This window comes from Capsicum annuum, chromosome 3 (assembly GCF_002878395.1).
Source record: "Capsicum annuum cultivar UCD-10X-F1 chromosome 3, UCD10Xv1.1, whole genome shotgun sequence".
In the NCBI taxonomy this organism is placed as follows: Eukaryota; Viridiplantae; Streptophyta; class Magnoliopsida; order Solanales; family Solanaceae; genus Capsicum; species Capsicum annuum.
This window is the reverse complement of record NC_061113.1, coordinates 219,267,318-219,279,419: the sequence shown is the minus strand read 5'-3', so window position 1 is coordinate 219,279,419 and position 12,102 is coordinate 219,267,318. Positions and strand designations below refer to the sequence as shown.

At 29.6% G+C, this 12,102-nt stretch overlaps 1 protein-coding gene and 1 non-coding gene across 3 annotated transcripts; one reads left to right on the top strand and one right to left on the bottom strand.

Annotated features, from left to right (window-relative positions):
- Positions 1 to 3,293: 3,293 nt before the first annotated feature.
- Positions 3,294 to 5,994, bottom strand: LOC107866152. Of its 2 annotated transcripts, none has more exons than XM_016712327.2 (5): positions 5,896 to 5,994; positions 4,604 to 4,686; positions 4,085 to 4,537; positions 3,947 to 4,002; positions 3,294 to 3,786 (listed from the first exon to the last, which is right to left on the bottom strand). In XM_016712327.2, the coding sequence occupies exons 2-5, from the start codon at positions 4,644 to 4,646 to the stop codon at positions 3,559 to 3,561; spliced, it is 780 nt and encodes a 259-aa protein (XP_016567813.1). In that variant the 5' UTR covers positions 4,647 to 4,686; positions 5,896 to 5,994; the 3' UTR covers positions 3,294 to 3,558. The 2 variants fall into 2 exon arrangements, with proteins under 2 accessions (XP_016567813.1, XP_016567814.1); XM_016712328.2 differs by having other exon boundaries at positions 5,917 to 5,987.
- A 4,052-nt stretch (positions 5,995 to 10,046) lies between these two features.
- TRNAL-CAA lies at positions 10,047 to 10,130 on the top strand. Its single transcript has one exon. It is a non-coding gene; the product is annotated as a tRNA-Leu (tRNA).
- Positions 10,131 to 12,102: the final 1,972 nt, after the last annotated feature.

The window sequence follows — 12,102 nt, the reverse complement described above, 5'->3', positions numbered from 1 at the left end:
TTAGAAAAGTGATTTGAACTTTGTCTTTCAATAAAAGACCCCACAATAGACAAAACTGTCATTTATCATTTTACTAAATTATTATTTAATTATTTTGTAATACTTTAGGTATCCCATTAAAGTTTGGTTATTAATCTTTCCTTATTTAAACAAAATTAAAAATACTATTGATTTTCAATTATTAATTCAACTTTGAGGAACTAACCAAATATGAACTTTAAGAACAAACAAAATACTACTACTTTAGTAGTTATTTGTTGATCGAATTTGTGAGTCCCTTTTTAACAGTAATTTAACAAAAATAGGACCATATTTGGCAAGAATTTGTAACAAAATAGGTAGGTTATTTTGATAAGAATTTTACTTAAAATAGAACACAAATTAAGTAAATTCTATTTTTTTATGTTAGCATCCAAGTAATGTATGAATCTTTGTCTCTTTATTTTTCTATTTAATTTGTATTTGTATTTTCTTTGCACTTTGAAATTCTTTTTATCATTTATTGGTTATTCGTTGCTTTTAAATATTGATTCGATTGCCGAATTATGTGATTTTTACGTGTGTTTTATCATATTTTGAGATTCTATCATAATTTATGTTTGATAGGTTGCGACCTCGCCCGGAAGAATGCGGTAAGGATAAAAATTTTCATTCAAATTCTAAGCTTCAAAATAACACAGATAATTGAGGTATAACTTCTATCAATTTAATTAACATATAATTTATTATTTTTGAAAGTTAGATGGTCTCTCTACATTTATTATTTAGGAGGAAACAATTCTCGCAATAATTTTTTTGATCGATCATATGTGGGTCAATTGATCAGTCACAAAGAAATTGAGGTTAAAGCTTTTAATATGCATCATAATGTTGTCGTAAGTGTATCATTAAATATTTACATCTAATTATGTACGTTCTTTTATTAAAAATCTATACAACGTAAGAAAGTAAAAAGTTTGTCCATGTACCATCATTAACTGTAGCAAGGTAAAGGAGTGATGTTGGATAAAATTGAAAGATAATAATATATTCTAATAAAGTATTTTTTCTGTGTTTTCTTAATTTTATGACTTTTTTCTCCCTTTTTGTTATATTTTATATTATGAATATTTTAGTCTCAACCCTAAATTGGATCGTATAGTACTAATAATATTTATATTTTAATTTAATATGACGTATATGTACAACAAATGCTCATTTGTGACTTAATTTTCCTCTAAATCTTTTTCTTTGATGAGCAAAATATTTTTAATTCATTAAATTTTTCATTTTATGTATAGTTTTATTGATTAAGATGAAACACTTTTAGTGTCAAATTACATATTTTTAAATAGATACAACATTTATGCAACTTAATTTTTATTTTTTAATAATTTTATTTCTTTATATAAAATTATATTTATCAACATGAGACACACATGCAAAGTACGTACACTTGACCAGTATCAACTAATCTTTTGACATATGAATAAGGTATACTTTGAGTTTGAGGTCTTCATAAGTATCTACACCAACGTTTGTAGAAACTTATTTCATAAATGAAAAAAGGTAGAAAATTGATACAAGTAAAGTGAAGTGGAACTCCTTAAGGAGAAGAGCATCTAGGTGTAAGGGCAGTAGGATCATCCCCACTGCCTTCCCTTCACGGCGTGCTAATACAATTTTGTTTTTGAACATATTGTTTACTTTTAAAATGATACAGTTAAATTCATAAATAACATATTGTTTATTTTTAAAATGGTACAGTTAAATTCATAAATGTGTCTCAAGTATGTACACATTGAGATGACTAAAATACAAATTAATATTTATTTTAACGTTCTTTTTGATAATTTGTACTTGCTTCAATTCTTTTTATTTGTTTTATTTGGGTTGGACTCACCCCTTAATAAATCTTTTACTTCTATAAAATTAAAAATAATTTTATCAAAATATCTCCTAATTAAATTTTATACCTCTTTCCAAATTAATGATAATTACATTTATTGAAGAATAGCATAATAAGAAGATTTTGTTCAAATTATTCTTAAAGATTAAAGGAGAAGTACAACATATTTAATGTATACTCATAAAGTGGGAATATAAATAAAACCAAATAGAACAAATAAAAAAGAAATAGAAGGATTATTGCATTTTAAGCTTGTTTTCGATACTAGTGACTTCATCGAAAAAGATTGGGATTTTTGTATTTTAGAAATATGGAGTTTGACTTTAGCCCCCCACTGAGTCCTATTAGGTATGAATATATTGTAAAGTATGAATGTATTGCCTACATTAAGTAGAATACTAAACTAAACCCTAGGGAGCACCGTCATTAAATTTTGCCCCCAGTGAGTCCTGTTAGGTCACATTTGTTCTTGTTGAGCCAACGACATGATATGCTTTCTCCACTACTGTTGGTTGATGGAATGGGTAATGACTAATGCACATTGACATGACACACGTGTTTTGGCCTAGTCAACGGTAGCCTAAGAGGAAGCCGAAGCTTCAAATGGGGTGGTGTAGCAAATATTAATCAACAACAAGAACTTGTGTGATTGAAGAGATCTGAAACACCCAAAATTGCATGGACTGGGCAACAATGTCATACTGATCAAATCATTAACTTCTCCTTGAATACATGTTTTAAATTCATGATAATCTGGAAGATGACCTACTTCCCATGATGTAGACTGCTTTATTAGTATTTGCATGGACTGGACAACAATGTCATACTAATCAAATCATTAACTTCTCCTTGAATACATGTTTTAAATTCATGATAATCTGAAGGATGACCTACTTCCCATGATGTAGACTGCTTTACCAGTATTTCCCACAACTAAAATAACCAATAACTGAAAAGAACATTGATTCAAAAGCTTCCATAAAACACTTCAGTTTTCCATCTGTTTCTATGGGTCCAACACCACCAACTATTTTTTAAAGTCAAACAAAATTTAGATAATATTTACTCATATGAAGCTGCAAACAAAATAGTAAAAGGATATTCCTTGTCATTTATCATTCTAATCTTGATATACTATCAAAGAGCTAGCCTTATTCGACTCCAACAGCTAAGACATTTAACATAATGATCTTTTTTCTGAGACTCATCTTACCTTCCTCCTTTCCGCTGGATAAAACTTGTCTAATATGCTAATTCTGTTGAGTAGTTCAGGTTTAACCATAACTCTGACAGAACGTTTCATAAACTGGACTGTGTTAGAAGACTGCAGCTGTTTCTTGGTGCAATATTTTATACAAACTTTTAGACAACAAGCACAATAGTATAATAAAGAAAATGCAAAAACTTCCACGAGAAGGTACAACTAACTCCAGCAAATTCATAATCGTCTGAATCAGGAAATTAAATTTTACAATAGGAGGAACAGAATCCAAAACATCAGTTAACATATGACGAAAATGTAAATCATGAGAGAAGAAGGAGCTACTCTCTCTGCCTTCTTGCTGCAAAACCAGAAGGAACTAAACAAGTTCAACAGTCAATTAGCCAATAGACTGATGACCAACCAAAATGAATAAGGGTGCTTGTGATCAAGCATCTAAGAAGACGCATCAATGATTTGATCGGTTGGGCGATTCAGTTAAGGCAAAACATGGAGTGCTGACATCTTTCCAGCTCATATATGATAGCTTTGGTGATAAAGGAGATCCCAGAGAAGGCGAAGAGTCTGTACAGGTTCCCCTTTTATCACATTGAGGAACCTGATCAATCAGCAGTCCTGGCACCTCTTCCACCTCAAAGTGCTTCTTCACAGGGGTCTCTAGCTGGTACATGGAAGACTGAATTCACAAATCAAAAACAGAAAAGGTTCAGTAACAACTCTAGTTTCACAGAATCACAAGGCTTACATGAGTTATGGATAACTCAGACGGACAATGAAAATAACTGACAAAAGCTATAGAGGAAGCACATTAAAGAAGTAACCAAGATCCTACTCACCATTGATTTCATTGAGTGTTTAGGCACAGGTGGAGATGCTATCTGCACAGGGATATCTGTAATATGAAAATCAGATTATCAACTGCTTTATAAAACAACAAAAAGACATAGTTTGCTCAATTGTAACTCTTTTATTACCATTGTCTAGTCCAACTTCCTTCAGAAAAAAATCCATGTCCATCACCTTCCTCTGTGCTTTGATGCACTTCTCATGATCATGCAGAAATTGTTCATCAGCTATAGAAGTTGGAATCTTTACTGCTGCAGCAGCATTCAATTTCTTATCAAGCCCCTTCTTGGACCCCTGCTGTGCTGATGGCTTGCTTGAATTTGTAAGATCAGTCAGCGCTTTCCTGCCACCCTTTTCAGGTACTTTAGCAAAGTTATCTTTTGTCCCAGCACTAAATTTGTTTTTCGTAGCATTAAGATCTTTCCCAATGGAAATTACACTCGTCGAGTAATTTTTCTTTGATGCCTGCAGAGAAGAAGGCTTTGCTGAGTTTGAGATGTCATTAAGTGCTTTTCTTCCACCAAGCCCTCCTCCTTTCTTAATGGCCTTGGAAGTATCATTCTTTCCAAACAAAGAAGCCCCTGTAAAAATAAAATTTAGTGAGCCAACAGAAGTATATCATAGCATTTATGTAATGGGGTTTCTACCATCGAAATGTATACTGATATTCTGATCCTGAAGCGTAGCCATGTATTCGTAATTCGTGTCCCAACAGAATATGGAGAAATTCCTGCATGCAGCAAATGATGTCATAACATGAGATGAGCGCAAATACATGATGGTTCACATAAAGAAAGTGCAAGCAAAAACAACAAAGAAATGAGTGTTTAAGCATCAAAGAAGTTCATTAGCTCCACGAATTTTGGTAGTATACTATGATAGGTTTTAAAGTCTCTATTTAATCATTCAGAATAACATTTGTAGTGGTAGCAAGAAGCAGAATTAGCAAACATCAAATAAGCAGTTCAATTCTACTTCCCCTACTTCACCTGAGGTAGTGGTATGGACTACGTACACTCTACCCTCCCCAGACCCCACTAGGTGGGGAATACACTGGTATGTTGTTGTTGTTGCATACACCTACAATGCCAACTTCAAGAGGGCAACTAAAAATAGACAGTTACTACACTATTAAAGACTAATCTTTTGCCCAAAATACCAGGTCATCTAGTTTTGTAACAAAGAAATGAACACTATCTACACGAATCAAAGCTGACCTGTGACTTAATCAATGTTCTACGGGGCCATTTGGTTTGCGGACTAAATTATCCGGGAATATAATCCAGGATGGGATAAAATAATCCCAAGTTGGATGTGATAACGTTGGATATCAACGGAATAAATTTATATTGTCAACCAAACAAGTATAAATCTAATCCCAAACTTAATTCTAAGATATCCCACCTCATCCCCCATACCAAACTACCCCTATGATTCTGTGATATCTATTTGATAGAATGACTCAATGTGTATAAAATTCCATTTGCAGAAATAGCAAGAAACATAACAAATCAATCAGGGTAAAGAGGGTAAGAAAAAGAAATCCCCAAACTAAAAATGATTACCAGATATTATCTCTGTCATTCAATTTTTGCTAACACTGCATTAGAAAAATGTCTCCTCTTACAAACATTCCTGATTGTAAAAAGCAACATGATAGACCTATATTTCCTTTTTATTTTTCAAGAATTCTTCTTTAATCTAACACAAGAAAACACCTAGAGAACAATTAAATACGAAGAACCTAAAATCCAAGGGCTTTGATCAAAGGGAAAAATGGGGCAACAAATTTGAAACCCCAAGTACAAGAGTCAATTATTTAGACATAGTTTCAAAGCAGTTATACGAAAGAAATAATTTGAACTTGTCATTCTTGATGTAAACATGTACGTAATTTATTTCAGTGATTAAAAGCAAGATGATAGACCGAAGAACTCACAGAATGGAGAAATTTACACACAATATAGATTATCAATCTTTCTTCTATGTGTTGATGATAACTTCTCAGAAATTTTATTTGTATTTTCGTCAGATTTTTGAAGTACAAGTAAAAGCGAAAAGTATATATTGAGGGGGCGTTGGAGGAGCCCCTCCCAACGGTCATATTTCGTCCGTTTTTACTAAATTGCCCTCGTTTTACATGCTAATTACAAGAATAATGGTAATCAGGCGATGTATTTAATGGGCCAACTTCTTTTTTAAAGAACAACTAGATAATTTGATGGCAAACCTTAATTAGTAACTTAATTAAATATTTTACACTAACAAAATATATATATATATATATAATTAGATCTTTTTTTCTAGCCTATGTTCAATTAGAATTAAATGAAAAAAGGGTCCAAAACAATAGCATCAAAATATATATAGGACCGAATAAAGATAATCCAAGAAAATTTTCCTTCTTACTTTAAGCAAAAGAAAACAAACTTATATATTTCCTCGCAAATTAGTGATTTAAGTTATATATATATTGATGATATAAATATTTTTATATAATCATAATAGAATTATATAATAATTTCACAAATTTAACAAGAATTTCACCCTTTTTCCTTCCTTAATAACTTTAATAATAAATTAAAGAGGAAAGGACAGAAACGACACTTCAAAGTAAACTATTTTCATGAAAATGACCATGAAGTTTAAATTCCACTTTCTAGCCATTTCAATTTGCTGGCTTGTTCTATACTGTTTCTATACACCTTTTATATAGTTTTTACACATATTTTATGCATATAAATTCTACATGAAAATTATACAGTTTTCATGCACAATTTATACAATAATTGTATTTTATTTTTACACATTTTACACAATAATTATATAATTTTTGTACACTTTATATATATTTTTTATATATATTTAATACGTATACATATTTGATAGAACTATACAATTTCTATACATATACCTTATATAGATACATATTCTATATAACAATTATAGCGTTTTTATATAATTATATTTAATTATTATTTCTAAACAATAAAAAAAAAGTAGAATATTTTTTTAGTTAAAAAATTTATAGGAAAAAAAAAAAAAGAAAATGACACTCTATAGAACTTTTTAAAACAAATAGCTCAAGTTTGAAAACATTTCAAAAAGTGGCAAGTCGGATATACTATTTTCGCTTTATAGCTATTTCCTAATTTGGGTCATTTTGGCCTATGTAGTTCATATTCAGTCCATATACAATACTGATACAGTATTCAACTTGGGCAATTTGGTCCTTTTAAAATATTTCAATTTTTTTTTTTGCTATAAATTTTTTAACTGATCAAATATTCTGCTTTTTTTTCCATTATTTAGAAATGATAATTAAATTATATAAAAATAATATAATTGTTAAATAGAATATGTATCTATATAAGATATATGTATAGAAATTGTATAGTTCTATCAAATATGTATATGTATAAAATATATACAAAGTGTATGAAAATTATTTAATGATTTTATAAAACGTGTAAAAAAATGTACAATTATTATATAAATTGTGTATCAAGCTGCATGATTTTCGTATAGAATATTTATATGTATAAGATTTGTATAGAAACTGTATAGAAGGTGTGTAGAAACGGTATACAATAAGCCGGTAAACTGAAATGACTAAAAAATGGAATTTAAATTCTATGGTCATTTTCATGAAAATAGTTTAATTTGAAGTGTCGTTTCTGTCCTCCCCCCCCCCCCCCCCAAAAAAAAAAACTGAAGCTGTATTAACATTGTATATGGACTGTATCTAAACTACATGGGCCAAAATGACCCAAATTAGGAAATGACTATAAAGTGAAAATAGTATACCCGACTGACCACTTTTTGAAAAGATATCAAATTTAGGCTATTTATTTTAAAAAGTGCTATAGAGTGTCATTTTTTCAAAATTAAATACCTCATCTTTTATGCAACTATAAAAATTATCAACTAAGTTATATTAATGTATACTGTATAATATAAATATGTATTTTTATGACAATTTTTATATAATCAAATATTTAACAAAATTTCACCTTTTTTTCTCCCTTAATAACTTTAATAATAAATTAAATGCCTCATCTATTATGCAACTCTAAAAATTATCAACTAAGATATATTAATGTATACTGTATAATATAAATATGTATTTTTTATGACAATTATATATTTGTATTCATTCATATCAATATCAATTTGGTTATGGATGTGTTGGTGGGAGATTAGGTACATAGTAAAAAAAATAATGTAATAACAACACTAATTTAATGTCATACGATTTTAACAGTTTATACGAAACATTGATATCAGAAATAATTATATAATAATATATTAATAGCGTTGCGCGGGTACATATACTAATTTCTGTATTAAAGAACAACTAGATAATTTGATGACAAACCTTAATTAGTAAAACTTAATTAAATATTTTACTCTAACAATATATATATATATATTGTTGATCTTTATTTCTAGACTATGTTCAATTGAAATTAAATGAAAAAAGGATCCAAAAAAATTGCATCAAAATATATATAGGACCGAATAAAGATAATCCAAAAAAATTTTCCTTGTTACTTTAAGGGAGAAGTCGGTGTAAGCAAAAGAAAACAAACTTATATATTTCCTCGCAAATTAGTGATTTAAATAATATATATTGATGATATAAATATTTTTATATAACCATCATAGAATTATATGATAATTTCACAAATTTCCTAGGAAAAAATGTGTTAACTACTTTTCATAGAAAGGGAAGAGTTTGTAGTCAATGACTTCCTAAATCATTTGGTTGTTTGGACATAAGTATTTAATTTTTTGTTTTTGGAGGATATCTCAAAACTTTATTTAAAGCTCTGTAGTGATCAAGATATCAATTACTTTGATATCCTCTTAACGCTCCAACAACAAATACTATATTAAATTTCCTACAAATCTGAGCGTACCGCACATCAAACTTCCAACAACAAGATCATATGAAATATCCTTCATTTGTTCTCTCAAAATCTTTCTTCAAAATGAAAGCCACACTTGGTAAACAATGAATCTCTTTAAATTTTGATAAATATAGAATTTTTGAGGAACACCGAAATACTTTGATGTTTACTCGATGAATCATCATGTCAATAAGACACATTGCTATTTCTTTCATGTTGCAATTTTTAAAGAAAAATTATATAACTTCATATCGCATCTTTTAGAAATCAAAGTTTTCTAGAATTGGCGACTTAAATAATATATATTGATACTATTAATACTTTTACTCAATCACTATAATTTAAGCTTTTATGACAAAAAAGTCACTACTTTTATCAAGTTAACTAAACAAATTACTTTTTCTATAAGAATTAAATCTAAATAATCGCACAACTGATTGCTTAAAATTAAAATAATTTACAATAATATGTGTATGGTAGGGGGTGCACATCGGTTGGTTTGATTTTGTGTATTATCGGTTTGATTTATAGATTTCGATTTGTAAACATGCTAAACTGATAATCAAACCCATAATTTGTTCGTTATCAGTTTTTAGTTGATCGATTTCTGGTCTTTATCGGTTCAATTTTTGATTTAACCGATAAGAAAATACACTCCTAATATTTTTCTACTTTCTTTTATTTTTATTTGTTTTACTGTATTTTCATGTAGAAAGTCTACACAAATTATAAAAACTAAGACAATAAGGTATATATTTAAAATCTGAAGTCACTATTAACGAATAAAAACATAATTTTAATATATTTTTATCGGGTTGTTGGTTTAACCCTTAACTAAAATCTTAAAACTGAAAAACCGAACTGATAGCCCAATAAACCTAATAACTTATATCGATAACCTGATAACAGTTTTATCAGTTGAATCGATTTTCACAAGCTCCTGGTGTATGGACATACATACTATTGATAAATATAAATAGTGAGTTTAACGACTATTTGTGTTACGATCCCATTTCTTTTAAATGGAACACACATGCAGTGAATCTACAACCACTTAGAATTAATTTAATTTGGAGCTTCCCCACCTTTGTTCATTTCAATTGATTCCATTTCCTAAAGAGTCAGGAGTGGATTAAATATGATTTATAATATATAGTGAGATCAAAGGGGTAATCAAGTCAGGATGGCCGAGTGGTCTAAGGCGCCAGACTCAAGTTCTGGTCTTCGTGAGAGGGCGTGGGTTCAAATCCCACTTCTGACATTGCTTTTTTTTTTTTTTTTTTTTTTAAATATAAACCCTCATTTTATTTCATTGTCATCAAACAATTCAAATGTACAACATATCAATTTATATGATAAGGCATTATCGAGATTTGGATATTGATCAAGATGTTTAGTGGATCATCGACTCATGTTGTAAGATCAAGAGCATTTAAGAAATACCACCTAAGTGAAAAAAGTTTGAAATCCATCATCTGGGTTTCATATTCTAATTCAACATGCTCGAAATTGCTACAATATACAAACAAGTAAAGGTGAAACGACTTTGACATCCACCAAGCATATGTGTCTCTAATTCTAAGTCAATATGCCACCCTGAAATGATAACATCCAATTCTTTCATTACTTTGGAAAAATTTGTCTTTTTCAACTTATTTAATAGATATATATACATCATAAATGTCGTTTTTGCATATTTGGAGTTTAGAAAACTCATTGAGATAAAACGAGGTATTTTAGTTCCCATTCAACTTCGATTACTAGTAGTCAAGAATTCAACTTCGATTACTTAAATATACCGGTTACTTTTAATCAAAATTTATTTTTAGTTTAACTTTCAATTGTTGTGTCTGCCTCCATGAAGTAGTGATAAGATTTATGTACGCTCTATCCTCTTCATGGGATTTCATTATGTTGTTTTTGTTAGTTTTCAATTGTTAGTCTTCTATATTTTTTCTTCTTTTTGTTGAGGTGGAGGTGTTTGTGGACCTAAGGAGCATCTTGGATCTGCACTATCTAATAAGAATTGGAATTTCTTTGCATTTGATCCATCCACATAAAAAGCCCAATTAGAGTGTGTAATAGAACTAATGGGCTGAAAGTAAAATTTCAACACACTCTTCTGAAGCTCGTGCTCCTCACTTCTCAATTTTCCATACCTATTTCAAAGCAGAGGAGCTTTCGAAAAGTTTTAACTAAAAAACAGGAAGGAAAAATGTTAATGAAAAAAATGTTTTCACTAGAATTATAGAATATAGTTTGCTAAGCAAACTCAAATTTTATTAATTGAATCCGTAGCATAGGGAGTTGGGACAGAGGCAAAAGACAGTTCAAACTGGGTTTAACTGTCCCGTCGTGTAAAAAAACATGTTTCATAAATAATTGTTTCTTTAGAAATTCAAGACAAACTGATGGTTATTTCCAACTAGGTTCTTTACATTTAAAATCCAATTCTTTAAATATTGCTTGATTCTTAAATTAAGGATAATTTAGTAAATCATATTTATATTTATTATTTTTTTAATGGACATGAAAAAAATCTAAAACTATAGTTAAATTAAGACACGAGAGATATTGTCTTATGAGTGACGAGGTCCCAACCATGCAAATTGTTTTGTAAAAACAGGTTTCAATAAATATACAAAAACAGGTGCACTTATATCAGTTATTAGGGTCTCCTTGAAGTAAATTTATGGAGTAGCCAAAAGGACTAATTTTTTAACCAAAATTTTCAAAGGGGACAATTGATTTGAAAAGAAACTAAATGGGATAAAACGTTCTTGGCTGAGAGATTGTCCTGTGACAGTGCTGGCAGTACTAACAAATCGCTTGGTGTCCAGAGATTTGTAAGTCGCTTGGTGTCCAACGATTTGCTCTTATTTTTTACATTAAATAAACCATTTTTTGTTTTGTTTGATTTATTCGTTTCAGCTTTAATAAAACTCTACAATTTACTCTTGTTTCCACTTACTCTCGTTTCTTGTATTAAAAATGAATAAAGATATAGTAAGAGTAAATTTATATTGGGGCAGTAAAACTTTTTATGAAGTCGGTTCTGCAATATATCACTACTAAAAAAGCTGTAAAAAGAAACCTAAGAAAGAGACCTCATGAGGTCTCTTTTCCTGAAAAAGAGACTTCAAAAGTGACCTCAATGGATGATCTCTAAAACATAGGTTGCTTTTTGTAAGAGACCTCATGAGGTCGCTTAAAAGCAACCTCTATTTGATTTT